The following is a 27,192-nucleotide window of genomic DNA, read 5'->3' as shown; positions in this document are numbered from 1 at the left end:
CTGACAATAGCAATAGCAGTTAGACTTATATACTGCTCCAAAGTGCTTTACAGCTCTCTCTAAGATGTTTACAGAGTCAGCATATCGCCCCCACAGTCTGGGTCCTCATTTCACCCACCTCGGAAGGATGGAAGGCTGAGTCAACCTTGAGCCGGTGAGATTTGAACCGCTGAACTGCAGATAACAGTCAGCTGAAGTGGCCTGCAGTACTGCACCCTAACCACTGCGCCACCTCGGCAAAGTCAACTGTGGGGAAACCAGATTCACCTAACAACCATGTTACCAATTTAACACCTGCAGTGATGTGGCCAAAAAGGTCTTAAAACGGGGCAAAACACATTTAACTAATGTCTTTTTTTTAGCAACATAAATTTTGAGCTCAATTATGGTGGTACGTTGAGGAAAACTTGTAGTTGTACTGATTAAGATTGAGATCTCGTACTGTATATCAAAATACTGGGAGGTTCTATAAGAAAAGGAAATTCATAGCCAGAATCCTGTGAATTATTTTACTTGGTGAGCAAGGTGGATCTGCTTAAGAATATTGCACACTAACCCAGATAATTGAGAAAAGAGTATTCCTTATACAACTATTAAAGAAGAGTGGTGCTGGTCTGGAGCAGGGCAAAATGTCACCTACCGCCTGTGAAACATCCAGCCCCACGGAAATTGTGAATGTTGTGGTTTTGTTTTTAAAGTGTTGTCTTTGTCTAATCTTCCCCCTTCCCTTGTCTATTGTGAGCCGCCCGGAGTCCTTCGGGAGTGGGCGGCATACAAGACAAATAAATAATAATAATAATAATACCATCCTTCAGTTTGGTAATAATGCAGAAAGCAGTCTAGCAATTTCTAGATTAAGAAGAAGTTCTGTTCCTAACCCAGTATTTAACTCAAAAGTGTATTTATTGGAACCCCTTATTTACAAATGGGCTACCTATTAATGGAATGGTGGATGGCACTGCGCTTTCTCAAGCTTTGAGGAACCTCCAGGAATACAGGAAAATGTGTTGTATAGCGTTTAGCGATTCTTAAAATCATTGCACAGCTTCAGCGATTTCTTGGTTCAAGGAAGGTTAAGGTTAAGGTTTATTTAATTTGTATGCCGCCCTATTCCCGAGAGACTCAGGGCGGCTAACCATCTGGGGGGAATGGGGGGGGGGTACAAAATAAAAGTAAAAAGACGAACAATTTTAAAAAAGGCAACATTCATACCTCGGATGGGGCTGGAAGATTCAACAGCCCGAGGCCTGCCGGAACAACCAGGTCTTAGTAGCTTTGCGGAAAGCCGGAAGGGTGGTAAGGGTCCGGATCTCGACGGGGTGGAGAATACCTTCTGACATTTTTAGTAATTTGCAGCCTGGTTCATATCTAGGGGTTATCCTTAAGTACTGCAGGCCACTTCAGCTGACTGCTATCTGCAGTTCAGTGGTTCAAATCTCACCGGCTCAAGGTTGACTCAGCCTTCCATCCTTCCGAGGTGGGTGAAATGAGGACTCAGACTGTGGGGGGCGATATGCTGACTCTGTAAATCGCTTAGAGAGGGCTGAAAGCCCTATGAAGTGGTATATAAGTCTAACTGCTATTGCTATTGCTATTAAGCCAAAATGGCTAAGTTAGATTTTATTAGCAAGTTGCAATTACTGTGTTAAAAGTTTAGAATTCAAGTTTGCACATTAAGAAACTAATACGTTTGCTAATACTTAGCCAATAGCTCAAAGACGTGCACTGTGACAGATAAACTCAATTTTCTTTTCTTTTATACTTCACGAACTACAATACTATCATTCCCACCCCTGTGTTTACACATCTGCCAAGTAAGGCAAAATGTTGTCACCTGACAAATGTGGTTCTAGCATATGGCCGTTCTGTTAAATTCTCTGGAGCTTTTTACAAATGATTACTGTGGCATTTTTCCCCCCTAGAATCCATTACCAAGGCAAAGGCAGCTATGTTTTAGAAAATGCGGATATATTGCTATTTTTATTTTGAAATTGAAGGATTAAAACAGATTATAGCATTGGGGAAAATATCCAATTCTTTGTGCTCCATTTAGTCCTAAATAAAGCTCAGAGAGGGAAAATGTTACTATGGTGATATAGACTTTTACTGTATTATGAAGAGGCGACAATGAAAAACTTAGCCCGTATAAGGTCATTTACAGTGAGAACTTCATTATGAAATGCTATGAATAGGATCCTTTTAATTGATCCTTCTATGGCTAATCCCTTAAATCTTAACGATCAAGCCAATAAATAAAATTACTGTCCATTCAGAAATGAGGACCCAGACTGTGGGGGCGATATGCTGACTCTGTAAACTGCTTAGAGAAGGCTGAAAGCCCTATGGAGCGGTATATAAGTCTAACTGCTATTGCTATTGAATAAAGAAAATGGTGCACTTACAAGGAGTGTAGTGATTTGGCCTCCTTCATGACAGGTAAGGCACTTGGAGGGATGCCTAGTGGCACTGCCCCACTCGTGATCTGTAGAGGGCAGAGGTGGGTTCCTACCAGTTCGCACCTGTTCGGTAGAACCGGTTCGTCAAATCTACTGAACCGGTTAGAAGAGGTTCCACCAGTGGACCCGGAAAGCAGGCCACACCTACAGAAGAGGTTCCAAAATTTTTTGAAACCCACCACTGCCACACACAGACACACACACACACACACACACACACACACAGAGACAGACAGACAGACAGACAGACACAGAGAGAGAGAGAAAGAGAAAGAAAGGAAGAAAGAAAGAAAAAAAGAAAAAGAGTGAGAGAGAGATGAAAGAAAAAAAAGAAAAAAGGGAAAGAGAGACAAAAGGAAGGAAAGAGAGAGAGAGAGAGAGAGAGAGAGAGAGAGAGAGAGAGAGAGAGAGAGAGAACACATGGCCGGCAAGCTACTCCCACGAGGTCACATGGCCGGCAAGCCACTCCCACAAAGGAGGCCACACCCACAGAGTAGGTTCCAAAATTTTTTGAAACCCACCATTGGTAGAGGGTAAAGAGAATGACATTGATGGGAAGAAGGACGATCTGCTATCAAAGCAGCAAGTAGATGAACATTGCTTAAGCCCAAATGAGAAGAGAGAAATATGAAAATGTCTTAAACAGGCACCCCCTCCCTCCAATTTACATTAATTTAAAAGAATAAAGAAAGGAAGCCCAGTCATACTTGCAAGATTCTGTTAACTACTGCCAATGTTAATAAAAGTAGTTTTAGGCCCGTGTAGAGCTTGTTGATCTGATCTAACCCATAGGGTAGGGGAAACCATCTTCTACCATCTAAAAAGTCTGGTGGTATCTCTGAACATCTTGTTCCCACCAGTTCTGCTCCCTGCTGCTTGTCTGACCTAGTCAGAAATATTGCTTGGTGTAGATTTCAACTTATGCAAAAACCAGCTTAGGTAATATATCTACCGGCTTACTTAGACTTTAAGGAAATGCCTGGGACGTTCTATTTGCAACGCCTACTTTTTGTTTTCGTTTGTAGCATTTTTTTTTAATGTCACAAAAGATTAACCATATTTATTCTGTGTCTCTAGCCTCTATAATCTGGCGTCACTGGAATTAAGGGAGAATCTATTAACGTATTTACCTGAGTAAGTATTTTCTCTGTTTGTTTTGAATGCGTGGACAGCATGAATTGAGAATCTTTTGTTGGATTGGATTGGATTGGATTTATTACATTTATATGCCGCCCTTTTCTTCAAAGGGGACTCAGGGCGGCTCACAATTCAATCAGGGAAGGGGTACAGACAGGGGGATAAAAAGACGAGACATAACAATACAAAATTTAAAAACACGCAACAACCATACCATTCGAGAAGGGGGGCAAAAACTCTTTAGCCCCAGGCCAGCCAGGTTTTAAGGGCTTTGCGGAAGGCCTGGAGGGTGGTGAGGGTTCGAATCTCCACGGGGAGTTCGTTCCAGAGGGTCGGAGCAGCCACAGAGAAGGCTCTCCTCCGGGTAGTCGCCAGTCGACACTGGCTGGTGGATGGAATTCGGAGGAGGCCTAGTCTGTGGGATCTAATCGGTCTAGTGGAGGTGATTGGCAGCAGGTGGTCTCTCAAGTAATTCCATTTCCATATTCCCTGAATATGGAAATGGAATTAAAGAATAGAATAAATTTTCCAGCAGGAAGTGGATATTACTGAAGAGTAATGCCTTTATTTCATCATGGAGAAAATTTGTGTGGTTTGTTAGTAGTCAAAAATGACTTGATGACACAAAATCAATCAATCAATCAATCAATGTCTTTATTAACACTCATTGATGTAATGCTGGGAAAATCTAGACAACCCATGTCCTCTTGGGTCATTCTTTCCTTACCAGATTCCTCAATAGCTTCAACAATAGCAGAGCTTCTAATGCATTTGAAAAGCCCTTGGAAATTCAGAGAGATATTCAGAGATGTATCTGCCTTGAAAATACATTGATCTGTATAAGCACAGTCATGCATCAGGAGTTGATCACAGGAAATAATTTTTGACGTTTCGGTTATGTCATAAAATACTTTAGGATAATGTTATGTCATAATATGTTTTATCAAATTTCCTGAATGTCAGTTCCATGAGAGTCAGTCATGGGGCCTAGATTTTGGACACTTTCTGTAAGTTAGCCCATTTGATTGAAGTACCTTGGTTCAAGAGGTTTTGCCCTACGAGGCACCATTTCTCCCAATTAAAGGTTATGGACATGAGTGTGTCAGGCCTGCAGCGGTTCCTTTAAGAATCTTTGGCCTGCCACACGCTCATTAAGGGGGGGGGAGAATAGCAAGGGGTAGAATGTGTTGTTTTCAAAATAAAAAATTCCTTTCTAGAAGCTCAAGGTCATCTTTTGTCTCCCAAACCTTTGCACCTGACCGGAAGCATCTGGGTGTGAATGCCAGCATGGAAGAAGAAGATTGGACCATGTGATGGATTGTGGGTGCGGGGACAAGACCATGAACTTTTAACTGGGTGGGATTCTGATGTCATTTCCAGAATTGGGATTTTTCACAGATGTGCTAAGATGTCTGATTTATTAAATTGGAACTTTAAGGATCGTTTTGCCTTGGACTCTGATTTAATTCTACATGATACTTGGAACGCTGACATTATCCCAATTCTGGGATATCCCAATTCTGGGATAATGTCCCAGAGTTGACAGAGTGTTTTAATAGTATATAAATCATATTAAGAATGTCCTAATCTAATTACAATGCTAAACTTTGTGTTTATGATATTTTAAAATTATATTGTTCCTGATTTTTCAGGTCAGTTGCCCAGCTGCAGAGACTAGAAGAACTAGATTTAGGAAATAATGAACTTTATAATTTGGTAAGCACTGCACATTTTGAAAATTCAGTACACAACTACCTGAACTCTCAGTTGTAAGATATCAAAAATAGGCTGCAGAGTTGACTTGATTATGTGTAATTTGTTTTTTCTAACAGTTCTTCAAAATTATCTGTTTCTTGGCTACCTTAACCATGTTAAGTTACAGCATGCAGTTTTCTGTGTGTTTATTTTTGTGATTGTTTTTCTTTAAATTCAAAAGGAAAGGCTGAGGATTTTGTTGCTTTTTAAAATGTATTTAACTCTCAAAAAGATATACAGAATAACAAGAAGAAAAACTAGGAAGGAGAGGATAGAAGAGGGGAAAAGGTGAAGAATGAAAAGGGGGATGACTTTCTTTAGCACACTAAGCTCTTAACTGAAATTAAACCAAAGCCACAAAAATATACAGATTAAACAATCAAGATAACATTAACATTATTCAATGAAAAAATCTCTTACTCTGAATTTAAACATAAGCATAAAAAAGCATAAAAGATACAGGAAATATGTCTAACAATATGAACATAAAAATATGACATTTTCATAATAACAAATCTAGTAATCGAATCCTAAAATCCAAACTTTATTTTTTACCTTTGTCAAGAAAGAAGTCCAAAAGTGGCCTATAAATGGAAATAGCAATACCAGTAGCAGTTAGCAGTTAGACTTATATACCGCTTCATAGGGCCTTCAGCCCTCTGTAAGCGGTTTACAGAGTCAGCATATTGCCCCCAACAACAATCCGGGTCCTCATTTTACCCAACTCGGAAGGATGGAAGGCTGAGTCAACCTTGAGCCGGTGAGATTTGAACCGCTGAACTGCAGATAACAGTCAGCTGAAGTGGCCTGCAGTACTGCACCCTAACCACTGTGCCACCTCGGCTCTAAATAAAACCACACAGGCTTTTGTCTTTCACCAATTTGTCAGTTTTTGGCATTTCTGCCAATTCCATGGATCTCTCTCCCTTATTTTTCTCCAGGAAAGCCTGAGGATTTTGACCTAGATTGGGATTGCAACATGAACATACAGGGATTATTCCTTCAAGCCATCAATGCAATTGTGTCTTCCCCTTGTATCGACTCAGAGATAATTAATTTTTTTTAAAAGTTCCATTAATGCCCATGGTAGAAAAAAATGACTTCTATTGACCCACGGGACATGTCCGATGTCCATCATATGTCAAAGGGAAGGATTAAATCTCATGTTCCCACTTGATCTCATTTGGGGTGCTTGCTTTTGAGTTAAGAGATGGGAAAAAACGTGCTATATATTTAAACGTGCCAAATATTTGATTTGGGGTTACTTTGCTGAAAGAGCTGGATGGAGAGCTGACTTCACTTCCCACGAAGATAAATAAGGAATCACTTGAATTGAATTGAATTGAATTTATTATATTTCTATGCCGCCCTTTTCCCCATGGGGACTCAGGGCGGCTCACAATCCAAGTCAAGGGTGGGGGGTACAAATAAGGAATAAAAAAGACGAACAGAACAATACACAATTTAAAAGCGCACAACAACCATACCATTCGAGGGGGGACAAAAGCTCATTAGCCCCAGGCCTGTCGGAACAGCCAGGTTTTAAGGGCTTTGCGGAAGGCCTGGAGGGTGGTGAGGGTGCGAATCTCCACGGGGAGCTCGTTCCAGACGGACTTGAGGCAGGAGAGGGAAGACTTCCTTGAAACCACCTGGATCACAAAGGTGTAGTTCTTTCTGCTGTTATTTGGCCTGGGTAAAAACTCTGATTCACTAGGCCATGAGTCAGCAGCTTTTATGATTAAGGCAGAACAGGGCTTCCAAAGAGCCATCCCTTCTTTTTGGAAAGACATTTGCATTCTGCCTCTCTCCGAAGCAAGGAATGTCACCAGACTTCTTTCCTAAATTGAGAAGAAAGCTTCCCTTCCCTCTCCTCCCTCTTCTGGCTGACATCTGAAAGCATGCATCGAGTTGCATGTGTTGTTTTAAAATTATACTGCGGAGCAGGGGTGAAATTCAGCAGGTTCTGACAGGTTCTGGAGAACCGGTAGTGGAAATTTTGAGTAGTTTGGAGAACCAGCAAATACCACTTCTGGCTGGCCCCATAGTGGGGCTGGAATGGAGATTTTGCAATATCTTTCCCCCCAGGAGTGGCGAAGAAATGGGGATTTTGCAGTAACCTTCCCCTGCCACACCCACTAAGCCACGCCCACAGAACTGGTAGTAAAAAAATGTGAATTTCACCACTGCTCTGGAGCAATTTTTCTGAAATTTCTTAATGCATTTTCCCCCCCTTATACGTGTGATTCTATATTTTGTTTGGAAAAGAGAAAAAAAAAGTTAAACCCAATTTGAAAGAATGTGCAATTAACATTGCCTATACGTTTTTGAAAGTTTTGTTATACAGATACAGTGTAATTGACCCGCATATAGAAACTCTAGAGAAATAATGTATTTTATTAAAATAACCGTCCTTGTGAATGCTTTTTATGTAGTTTCTTCCGGTTCACCCACAAAACCGCGCTCGACTAAACCGCGCCGCTGATGTCATCAACAGGGCAACAACAGCGTGGAGACAGAAGCACGCTGTAAATCCTAAACCTAAAATTAACCCCTAAACCTAAACCTAACCCCCCTAAACCTAATCCTAAACCTAACCCTAAACCTAACCCTTAACCTAACCCTTAACCTAACCCTTAACCTAACCCTAACCCTAACCCTTAACCTAACCCTAACCCTAACCCTAACCCTAACCCTAACCCTAACCCTAACCCTTAACCTAACCCTAAACCTAACCCTAAACCTAACTCTAAACCTAACCCTAAACCTAACCCTAAACCTAACCCTAAACCTAACCCTAAACCTAACCCTAAACCTAATCCTAATCCTAATCCTAAACCTAACCCTAACCCTTAACCTAACCCTAAAGCTAACCCTAAACCTAACCCTTACCTTAAGTTGAATCGGCTTGCTTTCAAAGCGCTATTTAAAGTGCCCTTCTTTCTCCGCGCTGGCTGTTGTCGCCCTGTTGATGACGTCAGCGACGTGGTTTAATCGGGCGCGGTTTAGTCGAGCGCGGTTTTGACAGGTCACGGTTTCTTCTTTATGAAGTCATCCCTTTGCTCTTGTCCAACCAATACATTCCCATGTTCAGCAGGGATAGTAGTGAGATGCTTCTCCGCACTAGTAATTTACACTAGTGTTGTGAATGAAAAAAAAAAGTTCTCCGTGCTTATAATGTGATTTGCAACAGGCTGCATTCCTATACCCATGTATGCTTCCATTGTCATTTCAGTTCACACTGAAACAATTCTAGTAACTTGTTAGCGCTGGTGAGTTCTTGTTCTGCAATTGCACAATAAAAGAGGTTTTGCTTATTTCGCCAACAAAATTAGGGGAGTTGAAGGAAAGGTCATTGTTGCTGGTTTGTTAAATTGAACACTGGAAGACCAACTCACTGCAGATAGTCCTCAACTTACGACCACAATTGAGTCCAAAATTTCTGTTGCTAAGTGACACAGTTGTTAAATGAGTTTTACCCCATTTTATTATCTTTCTTGACAGAGATTTTAAGCGAATCACTGTTAAGTGAATCACTTAACACTGTTAAGTTAGTAACATAGTTGTTAAGTGAATCTGGCTTCCCCATTGAGCCCAGGACACTGCAGCCACACTCTACATGGGGCTGCCCCTGAAAAGTGTTCGGAGACTACAATTAGTCCAGAATGCAGCCGCGCGAGCGATATTGGGTGTACCAAGGTACACCCATACTACACCTATCCTCCGTGAGCTGCACTGGCTTCCCATTGGTCTCCGAGCACGATTCAAGGTGCTGGTTATCACCTTTAAAGCCCTACATGGCTTAGGACCCGGATATCTACGAGACCGTCTTCTGCCGCACACCTCCCTAAGACCGATAAGATCGCACAGGATGGGTCTTCTGCAGGTGCCATCAGCTGGACAATGTCGGCTGGCGGCGCCTCGGAGTAGGGCCTTCTCTGTTGCCGCTCTGGCCCTATGGAATGAGCTACCCCCAGAGATCCGGACCCTACCCACTCTCATGGCCTTCCGAAAAGCTATCAAAACCTGGCTATTCCGGCAGGCCTGGGGCTGTTGACCTCGGGATTGAGGTCCAGCCCCGCTTAGATTGGGGGCATGTTGTGTCTCTTTTAAATTTGTTGTGTTTTATTTGTTTTTTTAATCTTTTTTTAATTGTTTGTTTCTTTAAGCCGCCCGGAGTCCTTCGGGATTGGGCGGCCTATAAATTTAATAAACAGTAAGCAGTAAACCGTCATAAATATGGGCCAGCTGCCAAGTGTCCAGATTTTGATCACAAGACTATGGGGATGCTACAGCGATCGTAAGTGATAAAAACAGTCCAAGTCACTTTTTTTCAGTGCTGTTGTAACTTCAAACAGTCACTAAACTATTGGTTGTAAGTTGAGGACTACTGTTACACTTTTGAAAATGCTCATATTTATTGAGTTTTTGTTGTCCAACACTGTATTTCCACTTTTCCTGTTTATGAGCAGTTGCAAAAAGTTTCTTTGACTTGTTCTTGGTCACAGTTATATATAGAAGTAACCATATAGGGTTGTTAAGGGTTTTTCTTTTTTTTTTTGAGGGGGGGGGGACACAATGTTATGGAAGTTTTATTGATTTGATATTTTTTTTTAGCTTTCTAGTCTAGAACAGCCAAGGTTGCTGGGTATTGCCATATGCGATACTTCATTTTAAAATCAACTTTAAACCACTTGTTTTTACTCCTTGTTATCTTCGGTGGTAAGAGAAAAGGAAGTATGTACAAGAAAAATCCCTCTCGCAAATATTTACGGATACTAAACAGGGTCAGGCGTGGTTAATATTTGAAAGAGCCTCTGGGGTATTATCAGAGTTATAGACTAGACCAGGAAGTAAGAAAACATCCTGGAAGAATGCAGGGGTAAACTGCTTCTGCATTGCTGCCAAGAAAATTATATAGCCATATTAACCAAGTCACCAAGAGTCACGTTTGACTTAAATGAGACTTTATCTTTTAAATGATTTCTCTTTAAATTCTTATTGCTATATAGTTTGGTGCCATATAGCCTGAGATAATGCTGCCATTGGCTTAGATTTTTAACCTAACCTTGGCACAACACAGTACAGGTTAGACTGTCAAGGTGGCGCAGTGGTTAAATGCAGCACTGCAGGCTACTGCTAGATCAGCAGTTCAGCGGTTCAAATCCCACCGGCTCAGGGTTGACTCAGCCTTCCATCCTTCCGAGGTGGGTAAAATGAGGACCCAGATTGTTGGGGGCAATATGCTGACTCTCTGTAAACCGCTTAGAGAGGGCTGAAAGCCCTATGAAGCGGTATATAAGTCTACTGCTATTGCTATTGCTATTGTCTTAAAAAAAAAAAAACTAACAATTTACAATTCAATGTGTACAGGCAACTAATATTGCTATGTATCTTGCCTATCCTCCAAGGCAGGGTTTCAAGCTGTTTAATGAGTAGCGCTATAAATAAACCCCTTATAAATTAACATTTTAAAAAGGAAACGCCCAAGGAAGAGATTAATTTTTTTAAAAAAAAATCTAAGCAAGAAATATTCAGCTTTCTCATTCCCTCCCACCACTGTACCACTGGAAATCAACCTGCAAAAGAATGAAAAAGAATAGAGGCTGTTACTTAATATCCACAAAATGTACCTGGGAACGAAATATACTCTGAGGTTAGGTTCCTAATAATAGTTGTTCAATTTACTCTGTAGATTTGAAAATTAAAATAACTGAAGATGAAAAAAAAATGATACCCAATTCTTTCTCCACATCTGCAGTTTCCCAAATCATTCTGGGTCCTTCAAACATTTGAAATAAAAACAAGTATATTTTTCTTAGGTTCCAGGAAAAGTATAACCATAATTTTCAAGAGACTCTAGCAAAACATTTTTTTTAAAAAAAATCCAACAATGGAACTTTTTAAAAATTAAAACTGGTTATATCTAGCCATAATTCTTGTCTTTTTAAAAGTGTACGTGCATGTTTGTGTGCATGGATTTGATTTTATTTAAAATTGTATAGAGAAAATATTATGTTCCTCTGCAGATATGTACAATCTAAGCGTAATCTTGTGCTGAAGGCTTTGTCTGTCTGTGAATCTGAGAACAGTTCATAGTCAGGAAGAGAATTAGCTATAGTTAATGTGAAAGTTATGATGGATTTCTTAAGTCAACAGTGTTTACATATAATCTTTATAATTTGCACGATCAATCAATATAGAATATCATATTCAGTTAAAGCATTTGAAGGGGCCAGCATGGGAGACCCAAAACCACTTCCCCACCCTACCCCCCAAAAAACTCTATGAGAGGGATGTGCTTTCAAAATATGAGAAAATGAAAGAAAATAGGTGTTTCTTCAGTTAAGCAGATATTTTGTTCTAACCAAATCTGTAAAAATATTTTTTTTTAAGATTTCAAAGGTAGTATTTTAATTGTTTTTCCATGTGTATAATTCTCCGCATGATTATAGCATCATCAGTAGAAAATAAATAACTTTTCTTCTTTATGACTTGAAAATAATTACGTAACTTAAAAGGAAATTCCCAACTTGTAAATGAAACTTGTCCTGCATACTTTTTTTCTATCAGTAGTTTAAATTCCTTTCTTCACTGATGTCTTGGAAGAAGGATGTTTTCTCATTGTCATCTCCAGATCACTTGATTTTCTTATAATTTTATCTTCTACGTTGAATTTACAAATATGACCAAAATGTCTCCAAGTTTTTGTGTGTTCCTAAGAGAATAAACCCAACGAGCACATTCAATAGCTTTATCCCTTAGGTTCAAGTCAGAGCTCAGGTCGTTAATTTTCTAAACAAGATAAGCAGCCAAAAGCGTTGTTCCACTTTTCTTTGACACTCCTTTCATCCTTAAATAATGTCTCCTGTTAACCATCCTGTAAATCTGCTAACTCAGCCTCTCCTTCAGAAATATTCTTTTAAGCCTTGTTTATCTCTAGATTATTCCTTGAAGCCATATCATAAGCTTTGTTGATTACTTAAAACTAATCTGCCACTTGCTCTGACATTTCCATAAATTGTTTATCCATTGGCTCAGATATATATCTGCTACGTCTTTAGTTAACTTCCACCGTCTGTTTATCCCGTTCTGTCTCCAGTTCTTTTTAAAGTTGTTTCATTAATTGTGTCCATATCATGTCTGTGGACAGTGGACGGTGCTATCTTCCTCCATTGCTGCTTCTTTATTACTGGGAAGAGGTGCCTCCTCAGCAGGGGTGGGTTTCTCGCTCCGTTCCAACCGGTTCGGTTGGAACGGGGCCGGCGGTGTCCTCGTGCACGCGCGCGGTGCACGCATGCGTACTAGCGCCTGTGCGATGCTCCAGCTGCTCCTGGAGGATCGCGCAGGCGCTGTATGCGTTCTGCACATGCGTGGAAGTGCAGAACTCGTCAAAACCAGGTAAGAAATGCGGGCGGGCGGGTGGATTCTTCGGCGTTCCCGGAAGTTACTTACTTCCGGGTTCGCCGACCAACCGGTTCGCAGGGACCGCCGCGAACCGCCTGAAACCCACCCCTGCTCCTCAGCCTCCTTTAGGTCTTTCAAATAGGTTTTGATTCCCCTTTCCTTGCAGAGAATCTCTTTCCTTAACATCCTGCGTAAATTATCTTGCTGTTTGATAAAAAAAGGGCAAGGATTCTGTTCATAGTTTGGGCTAAGTATATTGTAGTTATGGCAAATAGCGGACTTTTCCGATTGGACGAAGCCATAGCAGCTGTAAAGTTATCAGAAGTCAACACAGAAGTCAGGAAACCATAATAGAGCCGAGGTGGCGCAGTGGTTAGGGTGCAGTACTGCAGGCCACTTCAGCTGACTGTTATCTGCAGTTCAGCGGTTCTAATCTCACCGGCTCAAAGGTTGACTCAGCCTTCCATCCTTCCGAGGTGGGTGAAATGAGGACCCAGACTGTGGGGGCAATATGCTGACTCTGTAAACCACTTAGACAGCGGCTGAAAGCCCTATGAAGCGGTATATAAGTCTAACTGCTATTGCTATTGCTATAATAGGTTGCGCTGCAGCATCCTTTCACCTCCGTGAAGTTTAGAACTGCCAGCAGCCTGGAAGGATTTGTACAATTGATTACCTCGGATTAATTAGGCTAACAGTCAGGAGTGTCATTCAGTATTCCAAAGCAATAGCAATAGCAATAGCAGTTAAACTTATATACCGCTTCATAGGGCTTTCAGCCCTCTCTAAGCGGTTTACAGAGTCAGCATATCACCCCCAACAACAATCCGGGTCCTCATTTTACCCACCTCGGAAGGATGGAAGGCTGAGTCAACCCTGAGCCGGTGAGATTTGAACAGCTGAACTGCCGAACTGCAGTCAGCTGAAGTAGCCTGCAGTGCTGCATTTAACCACTGCGCCACCTCGGCAAAGGGCATCACTTTGCGTGTCCCTAACCTAATAAGGACACAAGGGATAACTAACGGGAAATGGAAATCATCCTTTTTTGTGCTTAACTTTATTTGTTTGCAAAAAAATATCTGGCTATTTAAGATAAAATAAAATGAAGTTGGATTTCTTTATGGGTTATGGTGCTATATTGTTTAATGCTAATCGTGGTACCCTATCTTTTATATATTGCAGCCAGGAACTATAGGTGCACTTTATAACCTTAAGGACCTCTGGTTAGATGGAAACCAGTTGGCAGAAATACCTCAGGTAAGATTAGGTACTTCCTGGATCTTTGCAACTAAACTCACCTGCTTATTGAAATTTAAAACTTAGTGTGTTGTTTTTTTCATTACATGTTTATTCTCAGTATATTAGCGCCTCTTTATATTCACTATCTGTGTCTTCATTTTGAAGCTGAAGAAGTTTTTTTTTGGGGGGGGGCAAGGACATTATGGTGGTTCTTTCTCTTCTTGTTTATGAAATGAATGTGCTTGCTTACTTGGAAGTAAGATAACACATTTTTCCCCGAGCAGTGGAGAACTTGGTGACAGTGGAATATTAAGAGCTGGGTCTGTGAAATATTCACAGAATTACCGGTGGATATGTGACTGAATGCCAAATAGTTTCTTCAGAACAGGTCCAATTTCAGGGGAAGATTTGTGACCATGCAGATTCGTACTGATAAGATTGTCCTCCTGATTTAACAACTTTGAAATCGTGACCCGTCAAAACCGCGGTAGACAAAACCGCGCTCGACGAAAGCGCGTACCTGACGTCATCAGCAGCGCGACGAAAAAAATTAAAAATAAATTACATTGAAATTAAAATAAAATTAAAGCAAGCCGATTCACATAAAGGTAAGGGTTAGGGTTAGGGTTAGGGTTAGGTTAAGGGTTAGGGTTAGGGTTAGGGTTAGGGTTAGGGTTAGGGTTAGGGTTAGGGTTAGGGTTAGGGTTAGGGTTAGGTTAAGGGTTACGGTTAGGTTTAGGATTACGTTAAGTGTTAGGGTTAGGTTTAGCGTTAGGTTAAGGGTTAGCGTTAAGTTTAGCGTTAGGTTAAGGGTTAGGTTTAGGGTTAGGTTTAGGGTTAGGTTAAGAGTTAGGTTTAGGGTTAGGTTAAGAGTTAGGTTTAGGGTTAGGGTTAGGGTTAGGGTTAGGGTTAGGGTTAGGGTTAGGGTTAGGGTTAGGTTTAGGTTTAGGGTTAGGTTAAGAGTTAGGTTTAGGGTTAGGTTAAGAGTTAGGTTTAGGGTTAGGTTTAGGGTTAGGGTTAGGTTTAGGGTTAGGTTTAGGGTTAGGTTTAGGGTTAGGTTTAGGGTTAGGGTTAGGTTAAGGGTTAGGTTTAGGGTTAGGTTTAGGGTTAGGTTTAGGGTTAGGTTAAGGGTTAGGTTTAGGGTTAGGTTTGGGGGGGTTAGGGTAAGGTTTTCGCTTTAATTTTAAATTTACCGCTCACAGCGCGATGTTTTCGTCGCGCTGTGATGACGTCGAGCGCGCTTTTGTCTACCCCGGTTTTGTGGTGGAACCCTTTGAAATACCTCAGGGAAGGTTTATAAACAGATATTTGGAAGAACTGATAATAATGAAGCACGGTGGCCAACTCTGCCTTGGAGATTAGAAAGAGAGCATGAAGACACGTACTTCCTTTAGCAGGGGTAGACAACAATGACAACTTTACAACCTGTGGATTTCAACTCCTGGAAGTCTGGAAGTCACAGAATAATAGAGTTGGAAGGGACCTTCGTGGTCTTCTAGTCCAGTGGTTGCGAAACTTGGCAACTTTAAGACTTGTGGACTTCAACTTCGAGAATTCTCCAGCCAGCTCTGCTGGCTGGAGAATTCTGGGAGTTGAAGTCCACAAGTCTTAAAGTTGCCAAGTTTTGCAACCACTGTTCTAGTCCAACCCCTGGCTTAGGCAGAAAACCCTATACTATTTCAGACTACACTTGACTCCGCAGGTTATAAAGGTTTAATTTTAAGTGTTAATAGATTTGTATGCCACCCAATCCCGGAGGACTCCAGGCGGCCTACATAAAAATAGTTTAAAAACAAATACAAAAAAGTTAAAAATACAAAACAACAGATTAAAAAAGAACACAACATACACTCAATGGGGTTGAAGTTCGATCAGAGATCAGCAGCCCCCAGGCCTGCCGGAACAGCCAGGTCTTTACAGACTTTCGGAAGGCCGAGAGAGTAGGGAGGGTCCGGATCTCAGGGGGTAGATCGTTCCATAGGGCCGGGGCAGCTACAGAGAAGGCTCTCCCCCGAGGAGCCGCCAGGCGACATTGTGTAGTCGACGGCACCCGGAGAAGGCCCACCCTGTGCGATCTTATTGGACGCTGGGAGGTATGTTGCAGGAGGCGGTCATGGAGATATCCAGGTCCTAGGCCATGTAGGGCTTTAAAGGTGATAACCAGCACCTTGAAGCGTGTTTGGAGACCAATAGGGAGCCAGTGCAGCTCACGGAGGATAGGTGTAACATGGGTGTATCTAGGTACACCCAGTATCGCTCGCGTGGCTGCATTCTGGACCAATTGTAATCTCCGAACACTTTTCAAGGGCAGCCCCATGTAGAGCGCGTTGGTTCCACCACAAAACCGTGTTCGACTAAAGCGCGCTCGACAAAACCGCGTAGCTGATGTCATCACAGGGCGACAACAGCGCGGAGACAGCAGCACGCTGTAAACGCTAAACCTAAAATTAACCCCTAAACCTAAACCTAACCCCCCTAAACCTAATCCGAAACCTAACCCTAAACCTAACCCTTAACCTAACCCTAAACCTAACCCTAAACCTAATCCTAACACTTAACCTAACCCTAACCCTAACCCTTAACGTAACCCTAAACCTAACCCTAACCCTTAACCTAACCCTAAACCTAACCCTAAACCTAACCCTAAACCTAACCCTAAACCTAACCCTAAACCTAACCCTTACCTTAAGTTGAATCGGCCTGCTTTCAAAGCGCTATTTAAAGCACCCTTCTCTCTCCGCGCTTGCTATTGTTGCCCTTTTGATGACGTCAGTGACGCGGTTTAATCGGGCGCGGTTTAGTCGAGTGCGGTTTTGTCGTGCCACGGAGCGCGTTACAGTAGTCGAGTCTTGAGGTGACGAGGGCATGAGTGACCATTTGGAGTGCCTCCCGGTGGGGACATAGGGGACATAGTTGTCCACCCCTATTCGTTAGCCTCTGTCATAAAGGGGTAGTTGTTGTTGCTTCTTATTAACCTTGTCCTACACCGAAGTTTGCTGCTCAGCAGAGCAGGTGCAGAGAGGCTGTTTGGATATGCCTGCCTTCCTCTGTGTTGATTTAGCAGAAGGAGTGCTGAGACAAATGATTGCTAACTGCAGTCAAAACACGTTTCAATGATGCCGGTTTGTATATAAATCAGGGAAATAAATATTTAAAATGTTACCTTGGTAAAACTTCTCGTAAAACAAACGAAGGCGTAAAATCTATGTATGCCATCCTTGAATGAATCCTGGCATTTGTTCATGCCAATAGTGGAAAGTTGAATTAATGTACCTTTTTTAGGTTAAACTGTTGAACCTTGAGCTAGTACTAAGGGTTGGGTGTGGGTTTAATGTACCCTCAAAGTCGGAACATATAGTAACAGATTATTGGCCCATGCTAGATGTTGCACATAACAGATTTTACTGGTGATTTACCTGTGATATCATCACAAGTGTGTTATCATCCAGCAGGGAGGTTTTGTAGTCTTGTCCTTAGGAATGTTGTAATTGGACAAATGTCAGATCTCTGAGTATTGGCACGTTGAGGCATGACTTTGTCTTTTGTTGTGTAGGAAATAGGAAACCTGAAAAACCTGCTGTGTCTGGATATCTCTGAAAACAAACTGGAAAAGCTACCCGAAGAGATAAATGGCCTGACCTCTTTAACTGACCTCCTCATCTCTCAGAATCTCCTCGAAACCTTACCAGATGGTGTAGGTGCGTGGAATCTTTTCTCTTAAACCATAAACGTTAGAATGTTTCATCCAAGGAAGAAGTTGAGTGACACCAAATCAGTGGTGGGTTTCAAAAATTGTTCGAACCTACTCTGTGGGTGTGGCCTCCTTTGTGGGAGTGGCTTGCCGCCCATGTGACCGGATGGGAGTGGCTTGCCGCCCATGTGACTGGATGGGAGTGGCTTGCCGCCCATGTGACTGGATGGGAGTGGCTTGCCGCCCATGTGACCGGATATGAAGATGCCGACGACACTTGTCAGAACCACCTTAAATGACCTCCCACACAGCACTGGCATGCATAAGAATATGATGTAAACTTGTTTTTTTAAAGGCATCTTTGGTTTGCGTTAAAACAACTTCAACACACGCAATGTTCTGATTGCACCACAAACGCAGTAGTCATCCTTACCTTTCACAGAGGCACCGAGTTTTATAAATAGGAGCATGATAGTGTAGAATAATCATATCCAAGGACCAGTGGTGGGTTTCAAAACATTTTGGAACCTCTTCTGTAGGTGTGGCCTGCTTTCCGGGTCCACTGGTGGAACCTCTTCTAACCGGTTCGGTAGATTTGATGAACCGGTTCTACCGAATAGGTGTGAACTGGTAGGAACCCACTTCTGCACCAAATGCATGTTGTCTAATGTGCATTATTACTATTTTTTTGTTAGGAACATGTTTTGGGTTTTTGATGCTAGTGCAAATAAGGGCAGATATTGGCTGTTTTTGTACATAACTTTAAGGCATCAGTAGGCAACCTATGATCCTGGATTGTTTTATGTAGCATTGGAGTCTCCTTTAGGGTTGCTGTGATCGCTATTCCTTTATTAGATCATGATTTAATTGTGGATTAGCTTATGAAAGTCTCAGTACAGTAGTCATTATTGCCTTTGTCTATCAAAAGTTTCTCCTCTGTTTATGATCACAGTTTGGCAGTTGTTCCTAAACGCAGTACATTGTGGTTAATCTAAGGTGTAATTGATGGAAACAATCCCAAGTTCATATTGGCTGTTTGGCGGTCATTTTATGGCCAGTGAAAAAAAAGAACATGAGGCTGAAGCTCACACACAATTATGGAAGCCATAATTAAAACATGGATCTGAAAGCACCTACCTGCCACTTGGCCAGATCATTTCATTTGCCTACAGATGTTAATTACACTCTTTCAACACATTATGGCTTGGCCAAGGGCAAGAGGGGAAAATGTTCACTCTATGATGATGGTGATGTATCATGGAGCTAGGATTGTATTGCACATTTACAGAGTGGGAAGATATTGACATGAGACAACCTGACATTTGCAATGATGTCTGGTTCCACCTAGGTGTTTTCTTCAGGCTCCCCCCCCACTCCACAGTGTGATCTTAAATCTGCTAATTATATCAGTCTTATACCTACAGTCCTGATGACATACCTGTATATATGCCGAGGTGGTGCAGTGGTTAAATGCAGCACCGCAGCTACTTCAGCTGACTGCAGTTTTGCAATTCGGCTGTTCAAATCTCACCGGCTCAAAGGTTGACTCAGCCTTCCATCCTTCCGAGGTGGGTAAAATGAGGACCCAGACTGTGGGGGTGATATGCTGACTCTGTAAACCACTTAGAGAGGGCTAAAAGCCCTATGAAGCGGTATATAAGTCTAACTGCTATTGCTATTGCTATGATATATTGATGGATGGCATCAATATACTTAGATTTGATCTTCAAATGTTTATTGTGAAGGTAATGGGGACACCTGCATTTTTATTAGCATACCTCTCGGTGATTGGTGAGCGTAAAAATCAGATGATTCTGTGAATGCAAGAATCAGATGTGACAGATATGATTATCTGTCGGAAATAATACATAATGTCCTTCGGTGCAGAAGATCAATGTTTTACCTGCACCGCAACGTTTAATAAATGTTCTGATGTTTGCTTGGGGATATTTTTGTGATGAAGCCACTGATTGCAGCATCCTATAGAGATTTCCAAACAAATGGAAATGTACGTATAGGAACAGAAATTTCCATTGGACTGTCCATAAACATCCACAGACATTCTAAGACCGTGATGGTTAACCTATGGCACATGTGCCAGAGGTGGCACGCAGAGTCCTCTTTTGAGGTTGAAGTTTATTTGATTTATATGCCGCCCTTCTCCCAAGGACTCAGGGCGGCGTACAACATTAAAAGAAACACGTACTACAAAAGTTAAAAAGAAGTTAAATAGGATATCCCCAAACCCAATTAAAATTAACAATGACACATTTTTTTAAAAGAATTCAAATTAAAATTAACAATAATCAATACTTCGATTTGTTTTGTTCAGGCCAGGCTGGCTTGCTGAAAAAGCCAACTTTTTAGGGCGCGTCGGAAGGACCGGAGGTCGGGGATTATGCGAAGCTCCGGGGGCAGCTCATTCCAGAGGGAAGGTGCTCCCACAGAGAAGGCTCTCCCCCTGGGGGTCGCTAGCCGACACTGTCTGGCCGACGGCACCCTGAGGAGGCCAACTCTGTGGGATCGCACTGGACGGTGGGAGGCTACCGGTGGCAGTAGGTGGTCTCGCAGGTTTTGGGGGCATGCGGACCGTCGTCGGCTGCCCTTCTGGTTTCTGGCATGGACATGCACAGCTGGTCTTTGCGGGCACCAGAGCACCAGAAAATGGCCTGAAAACAGCCCCCAAAACAACAACAAAAACCAGGCTGTTTTCCAGGGCATTTTCATTTTATAGCAGTTAGACTTATATACCGCTTCATAGGGCTTTCGGCCCTCTCTAAGCGGTTTACAGAGTCAGCATATTGCCCCCAACAACAATCCGGGTCCTCATTTCACCCACCTCGGAAGGATGGAAGGCTGAGTCAACCCTGAGCCGGTGAGATTAGAACCGCTGAACTGCAGATAGCAGTCAGCTGAAGTGGCCTCTTCAGTACTGCACCCTAACCACTGCACCACCTCGGCTCTTCTCTTGTTTTCAGACTGTTGTTCCAGCCAAAACCAGCCTGAAAATGAACCAAAAAACAGCCTGAAAACAGGCATGCATGCCCAGCTGGTCTTCGGGTTGATGCTCTGGTGAGTGTGAAGATCAGCTGCCCAGTGCACATGTCCATGCCATAAACCCGTAGCAGCCAGCTGGTCTTTTGGGATTGGGTGGCATACAAATCTATTAAAATTACAAATGACAAATTAATGGTCTTTGAGTTTCTGGCACCGCGGCGCATAGACATAAATGCACATTCAAATTTGGGCACCCGGTACCTAAAAGGTTCAGCATCACTGTTCTAAGAGTTGGAGTCTTAACTGTGTCTGGACAACTCCAGGATCTTAGATGTATTGTATAATCTTCAATAAGCTTATATTAATGCGTGCCGGTTTAATTGTAGGTTTAATTTTTTGCTGGTTGGTTTCTTACATTTACTATTTATTTCTTTAGAAATCTTGCAGAGGAAGTTTTGATTTTCTGTTTGGGCTTAGAATTGGCATTTATGGCCTTTTGTGCATCATGTGTTTTTTTATTCCCATGGTGGAACTCGGTAAAGGGTCTTACAGCTAAAAGCAAAAATAAATAATGAAGTATTGTATTGTATTGTATTGTATTATTTGTATGCCGCCCTTCTCCGAGAGGACTCAGGGCGGTGAGCAATTCAAGGGGGAAAAAGGGGAACATAAAAAGACAAAATACAAATAATAAAAGTAAACAACAGTCGCACAACCATACATGTCGAGAGGGGAGGGAACTCATCACCCCCAGGCCTGCTGGCAAAGCCAGGTTTTGACGGCTTTTCGGAAGGCCTGGAGAGAGGTGAGGGTCCGAATCCCTGCGGGGAGTTCATTCCAGAGGGCTGGAGCTGCCACAGAGAAGGCCCTCCCCCGGGTAGTGGCCAGATGACATTGGCTGGTGGACGGAACCCGGAGGAGGCCAACCCTGTGAGATCTAATGGGTCTGTGGGAGGTAATTGGCAGCAGGTGGTCTCTCAAGTAATTGACACAAATATTTTATCCTGGAACTGTGGGATTTGGTTTTCTCCAATGGTATTTCCAAACACATTCTCCTGATGCTATTGTTCCCTTGATAGGTATTTTTCTGCAGAATACTTTAAATATGCACTCACCCACCACTATTTGTGGTTTCCATGGATTGCCTGTTATCTATGTTCCAGCCCAATGATGGTATAACATTCAGGTGAATCATCTTAAAAGCTTAAAACCAGTTTTGCGAATTTTTCCTATTTTACTCCTTTGATTCCAGATGGCTTATTGATGTTTGCAGACAGAGAAGTGTCTTTTTAAAAATATTTTATTTTAAGGCTATTTTTTGCTAGCTGAGCAGTTGTGAGCCACCACACTATTTATATTCCTGCACAGCTGTGCAAATGCATGTACATTACTAGAATTTTTTTTAAAAAAGAAACTACAAAACCATTTGAACCAGTGTGATTTCCCACTTATCTCCAGATTACAGCACTGTACTATGGCTTGCAACATCCACTTAGGCTGCAAATACAAATTATTAAATATACGCGGCATTTCAATTTCTGCCTACCACAGTTATACAGCTAGAACTTTGCATAAATGTATATACAATTTGGCTATGCTATACGCATGGAAATACTGTATTATATTTATGAATACATGCATTTCAAGCAGTAATTAACTGCATTCGAAGCAAAATATAGAAATATAAATAGAGAAATATAAAGTGCTTAGTGAAACAGGAATAAAGACGATAACAAAGCCATCAACGCTTTGTGTAAATAAATTACACAATAGAGCACAGGTAAATTAAGTATCCCCATGCAAACTTCCCCCATTTTTTAGCATTGAACTGGATCACTTGCAAAGAGAAGACACGTGATTTGTTTTCAACAGGAACCTTTTTATTTTGGTGGGGCATGAAATCTTCCCTCTTATCCATACCCAGAATAAGATTGTTTTTTTATTTTTTATAAATTTTTATTTTAAACACATAAGCACATCAACAGAAACAAACACATGACTTAAAAACAACATAGGAACAATAAGTTCCATCGTATATCATACCGCAGTTCCGAATCGGTTTCTTTGCAGTTAGTGTTTTCCCTTCTATACATTTCTATCTTGCGTTCATAATCTCCTTATTCGTTATCTATTTCTATGTACAATTCTTTATTTATTTATACTTAGCTACTTATGACCAAATATTATTTACCTATATTATGCTTTATATTTTTACTGTCATTTATTCTCTTACATACAGATTATAGATATACATTCACATAGTTATTCTTTTTCTTTGCCATTCTTATATTATTATTATTATTATTATTATTCCATTTGAAAGGTTATAAGGTATAGTTTGGAATGCTTTGTTTACCATCCTTCGCACCTGCTATGACACCATCTTATTTTCTCTTTCTTTTCCTTTCTCCCTCCCTTCCTTCTCTACTTCCTTCCTTCCTCCTCTCCATCCCCTTCTTCCTTCCCTTACCTCTCCCTTACTTCTACCCTCTTTCTTCTCCTTCCTACCCTCTCTCCTTCTCTTTCTCTCTCTTCCTCCCTCCTCTCCGTCCCCTTCTTCCTTCCCTTACCTCTTCCCTACTCCTACTCTTTTCCTTCTCCTTCCTACCCTCTCTCCTTCTCTTTCTCTCTCTTCCTCTCTCCTCTCCTTCTCTTTCTCTCCCTTCCACCCACCTCTCCTTACCTCTTTCTTCTTTGATTGTTTTAATGGAGAACTAAAAGGGATCTAGTGACTCTAGTCCAATTGCCTTACTAGATTCATATCCTTGGAGGTTGCCTTTTAGCTATTATTATCCGTACCTGGGAGTTGTCAAATTTTGTGGATGTCCTAAAATGATAAATGGATTTTTTGTGATTACTCCTCACCTCAACAAAACAACAACGAACGAGCCTGTGGAACGATCTCCCCGTTGAGATCCGTACCCTCACCACCATCCAGACCTTCCGCGCAGCCCTCAAGATCTGGCTCTCCCAGCAGGCCTGGGGATAGGTTTCCAAGTTACCCGCCCGAGTGTTGATTGCTGAATGAAAGTTGTGTTTTATTATTTTTTCTCTGTTCACATTTTGTTTTGTCTTTTGATACTGCACCCCCTTCCCTTGTGATTGTAAGCCGCCCTGAGTCCCCTCAGGGAAAAGGGCGGCCTATAAATTTTAATAAATGACTGAAAAATGACTGAGCTTCTTCTTGATAGTAGTGAGATGGCCATTATTAGCAATAGCAATAGCAGTTAGACTTATATACCGCTTCATGGGGCTTTCAGCTCTCTCTAAGTGGTTTACAGAGTCAGCAAATTGCCCCCAACAACAATCCAGGTCCTCATTTTACCCACCTCGGAAGGATGGAAGGCTGAGTCAACCCTGAGCCGGTGAGATTTGAACAGCCGAACTGCAGAACTGCAGTCAGCTGAAGTAGCCTGCAGTGCTGCATTTAACCCACTGCGCCACCTCGGCTCATCCCGACTTAGCACTCTGTCTCTTGCCCCCTTCCCCTGGCTGTGAGTCTTCTCTGTCCTTAAGTGAATGTCTTTGTAGCCATTGGTATCCCTCCTCCCTCAACGTTTGGAAGTCGGGAGGCACAATAGAGCTTTTACTGTGTGTTTAAAAAGCACAGAGTGTATAAATAGGGCTAGCCTCCATCCTTCATCTGTCATGCCTTGCTAAGCAGCTGCTTATCTTGAAGGTCAGCCTGCCCCTATTTTTCAAACCTGTGATTGTTAGTGTCTGTCCAAAAGTATACCTTGCGTTATTCCACCCTCAAAACTCTTACATTACCCTTGACCTCAGGGAAGGGAACATGATTACAAGCTCCCCATTCAGCTCTGATGAGGCACTCTGAAACCGGTCATCTGAACCAGTTCTCCCTGAAAAACGCACCTTGTTGGTTTCATCAAGGGAAAGATCAGAATCAGATTAACCAATACTTGATCTGGGAGTCAAAAAAAACAAGCCAGTCCTGCGATGGGATGAGGAGATTTCCCAGCGTGATCTGGTGTTGCCTGCAGTTGGAAGAGAGGAAAAGGACTGAGAAGCAGCTTATTGCAGGGAAGTGCAAAACTGAGAGAGGAATGTGAGACTCCCTCCATTCTTAAGGTTATCATGGCTTTCCTTGCGGCGAAACCCTGGTGGTTCACCTCTTTTGCATCCTGAGTCATTATTTATGTTTCCAGCCAGCTCAGCAGATGGATTTCCCCTAGACAGGTTGTTCTGGACTTACAGCTGTTCTTTTAATAATTCAAAGTTAAAACAGCCTCGGGAAAAAACAACTGACGGTCCATCCTCGCACTTATAGCAATAGCAGTTAGACTTATATACCGCTTCGTAGGGCTTTCAGCCCTCTCTAAGCGGTTTACAGAGTCAGCATATCGCCCCCCCACAGTCTGGGTCCTCATTTCACCCACCTCGGGAGGATGGAAGGCTGAGTCACCCCTGAGCCGGTGAGATTAGAACCGCTGAACTGCAGATAACAGTCAGCTGAAGTGGCCTGCAGTACTGCACCCTAACCACTGCACCCCCTCGGCTCTTAACTGCGCCACCTCGGCTCTTTTCTGGTAGTCAGGTCCTATCTTCCCAGAGGTTCTTCCGAAATATTGTTGAACCCTCCCATCAATCTAGCCAGAAGAATCAATGTTGAAACACGATAGGAATTCTACTCTAACAGCATCTGGATATCCATGTGTTGCCCTTTGGTCAACCAGAAGAGAAGTTTAAAAGTTGAATAACCTTATTTCTGACTGGTGTCTAAAAGAACACAAAGAGAACACTGGGTGTGGCTTCTTGAGGAAAGTAGTTATTGTCTTTAGAGGGTAAAGGGACTAGCCTGGAGGGACAGGAGGAACACAATGATCAGATAAAAAATCACTGAGTCCAGGGCAGGAATGTAACATGAGTAAACACCTCAGACTAAATCCTTTCTACTTCTCATGAAAATAAAAGGGAGAGAAGAGGGAAGTATATTCAGACTATATAGCTTTTCAGTAAAAGTAATACCGACCTATATGGCAATGGTTTCTTAGCCAGATCTGCCTTGAAGGGCTACAGTTGTCTTACTGCATCTCTCTCATAGCTTTATTAGAAGACTTTTACCAAGATGAACACAAATGGTATGGGTATAATGCAGTGGTGGGATTCAGCCAGTTCGCACCTATTCGGGAGAACCGGTTGTTAACTTTCTAAGCAGTTCGGAAAACCGGTTGTTGGAAGAAATCTCCTTTTGTTTTTTCCCCACTTTACAGGGCTAATCCTGTAAGGAAGGCAGGAAGGAAACATTCTGGTGTTGTTTCTAGCTTAATTTTTATTGCCCTGCGTACAGAAACTGCCTCTCCGGTTAACCCTTATTACATTGTAACAGCTAAGGTGAAGCGCCCATCAATGTGAGCATTGAGTTGGCCATGCCCACCCAGTCACATGACCACTGAGCCCCGTCTACCCAGCTGGTCATTAAGGCAGAGAACCGGTTGCTAAATTATTTGAATCCCACTACTGGTATAATGTCTCAAATAATTACTTCCGTCTTTAATTTTTCAGCTAAAATACTAGTTGGGCAGGCTTTTTCACAAGCTTATGACTTTTAGACAATATTTGGTTACAGTTTCTACAATTTCCAATCAGGATGACCAGTGGCCTAAAAAACCTTTAGAAAAACTAGATGAGATTGCTAGGGTTCACTGCTTTAGGAGAGTGAGGGAAATCCTCAGGGATGACTCATACCCTGGATGACACTTCTTTACCCTCCTACCATTGGGAAGGAGATATAGAAGCATAGCCAGCTGCACAAACAGGCTGAATAACAGTTTTTATCTATCAGTGGGCTGTCAGACTCCTAAATGCGAAATAACATCATAACTCTGTAGTATGATAGACTTGCAGGGCTGGCACAGCATGTAACATGTTCACACTGGTGCAATAGGATTGGGTGTGGGTTAATATGATTTATTGGGTTAGGGATTTTTTTTGTCTTCACTGGGAGTTGTATTGTGTTGGGGGAGGGTGCACTGAGGAAGCTCAACAGGGGTGGGTTCCTGCCAGTTCTCACCTCTTCTATAGAAGAGGTTCCACAAATCTACAGTGCCGTTTAGAATCGGTTCCAGCTCCCTCCCCCCGTCCGTCCGAACATCATCAAGATGAAGAGCGAGAGGAGGAATTCTGGGAGTTGAAGTCCACAAGTCTTAAAGCTGTCAAGTTTGAACACCCCTGGGGTTGTTTTCCTAAAGGGTTAGGGGTGCAAGGGTCTTGTAACTTGATAGCTTTAAGAGTTGCGTGCTTCAAACGCCAGAGTTTCTGAGCAACATTTTGGTTGCTAAGCAAGAGCGTTGTTAAGTGAGTTTCACCACATTTTACATTGGCCATGCCCACCCAGTCACATGGCCGGCAAGCCACTCCCACCCAGTCACATGGCTGGCAAGACACTCCCACAAAGCAGGCCACACCTACAGAAGTGGTTCTAAAACATTTTGAAACCCACCCCTGAAGCTCAACCAACCTCATTGTACATATGTTGTCCACTGACAAATAAAT

General features: G+C 42.2%; 1 protein-coding gene across 1 annotated transcript in view; it reads left to right on the top strand.

Annotated features, from left to right (window-relative positions):
- The window catches only part of LRRC1 (leucine rich repeat containing 1), a 113,836-nt gene that overhangs the window by 54,849 nt on the left and 31,795 nt on the right, over nucleotides 1-27,192 (top strand). The window contains exons 5-8 of the mRNA XM_087718953.1: nucleotides 3,534-3,590; nucleotides 5,246-5,309; nucleotides 13,935-14,009; nucleotides 17,545-17,689. Coding sequence (XP_087575079.1) covers nucleotides 3,534-3,590; nucleotides 5,246-5,309; nucleotides 13,935-14,009; nucleotides 17,545-17,689 — 341 coding nt within the window. The remainder of the gene's footprint in view (nucleotides 1-3,533; nucleotides 3,591-5,245; nucleotides 5,310-13,934; nucleotides 14,010-17,544; nucleotides 17,690-27,192) is intronic.

This window comes from Thamnophis sirtalis, unplaced genomic scaffold (assembly GCF_051295495.1).
Source record: "Thamnophis sirtalis isolate CommonGarterSnake01/CBP01778 unplaced genomic scaffold, rThaSir2_p1.2 scaffold_6, whole genome shotgun sequence".
NCBI lineage: Eukaryota > Metazoa > Chordata > Lepidosauria > Squamata > Natricidae > Thamnophis > Thamnophis sirtalis.
The sequence above is the reverse complement of the archived record's forward strand: the minus strand, read 5'-3'. Positions and strand labels throughout refer to the sequence as shown.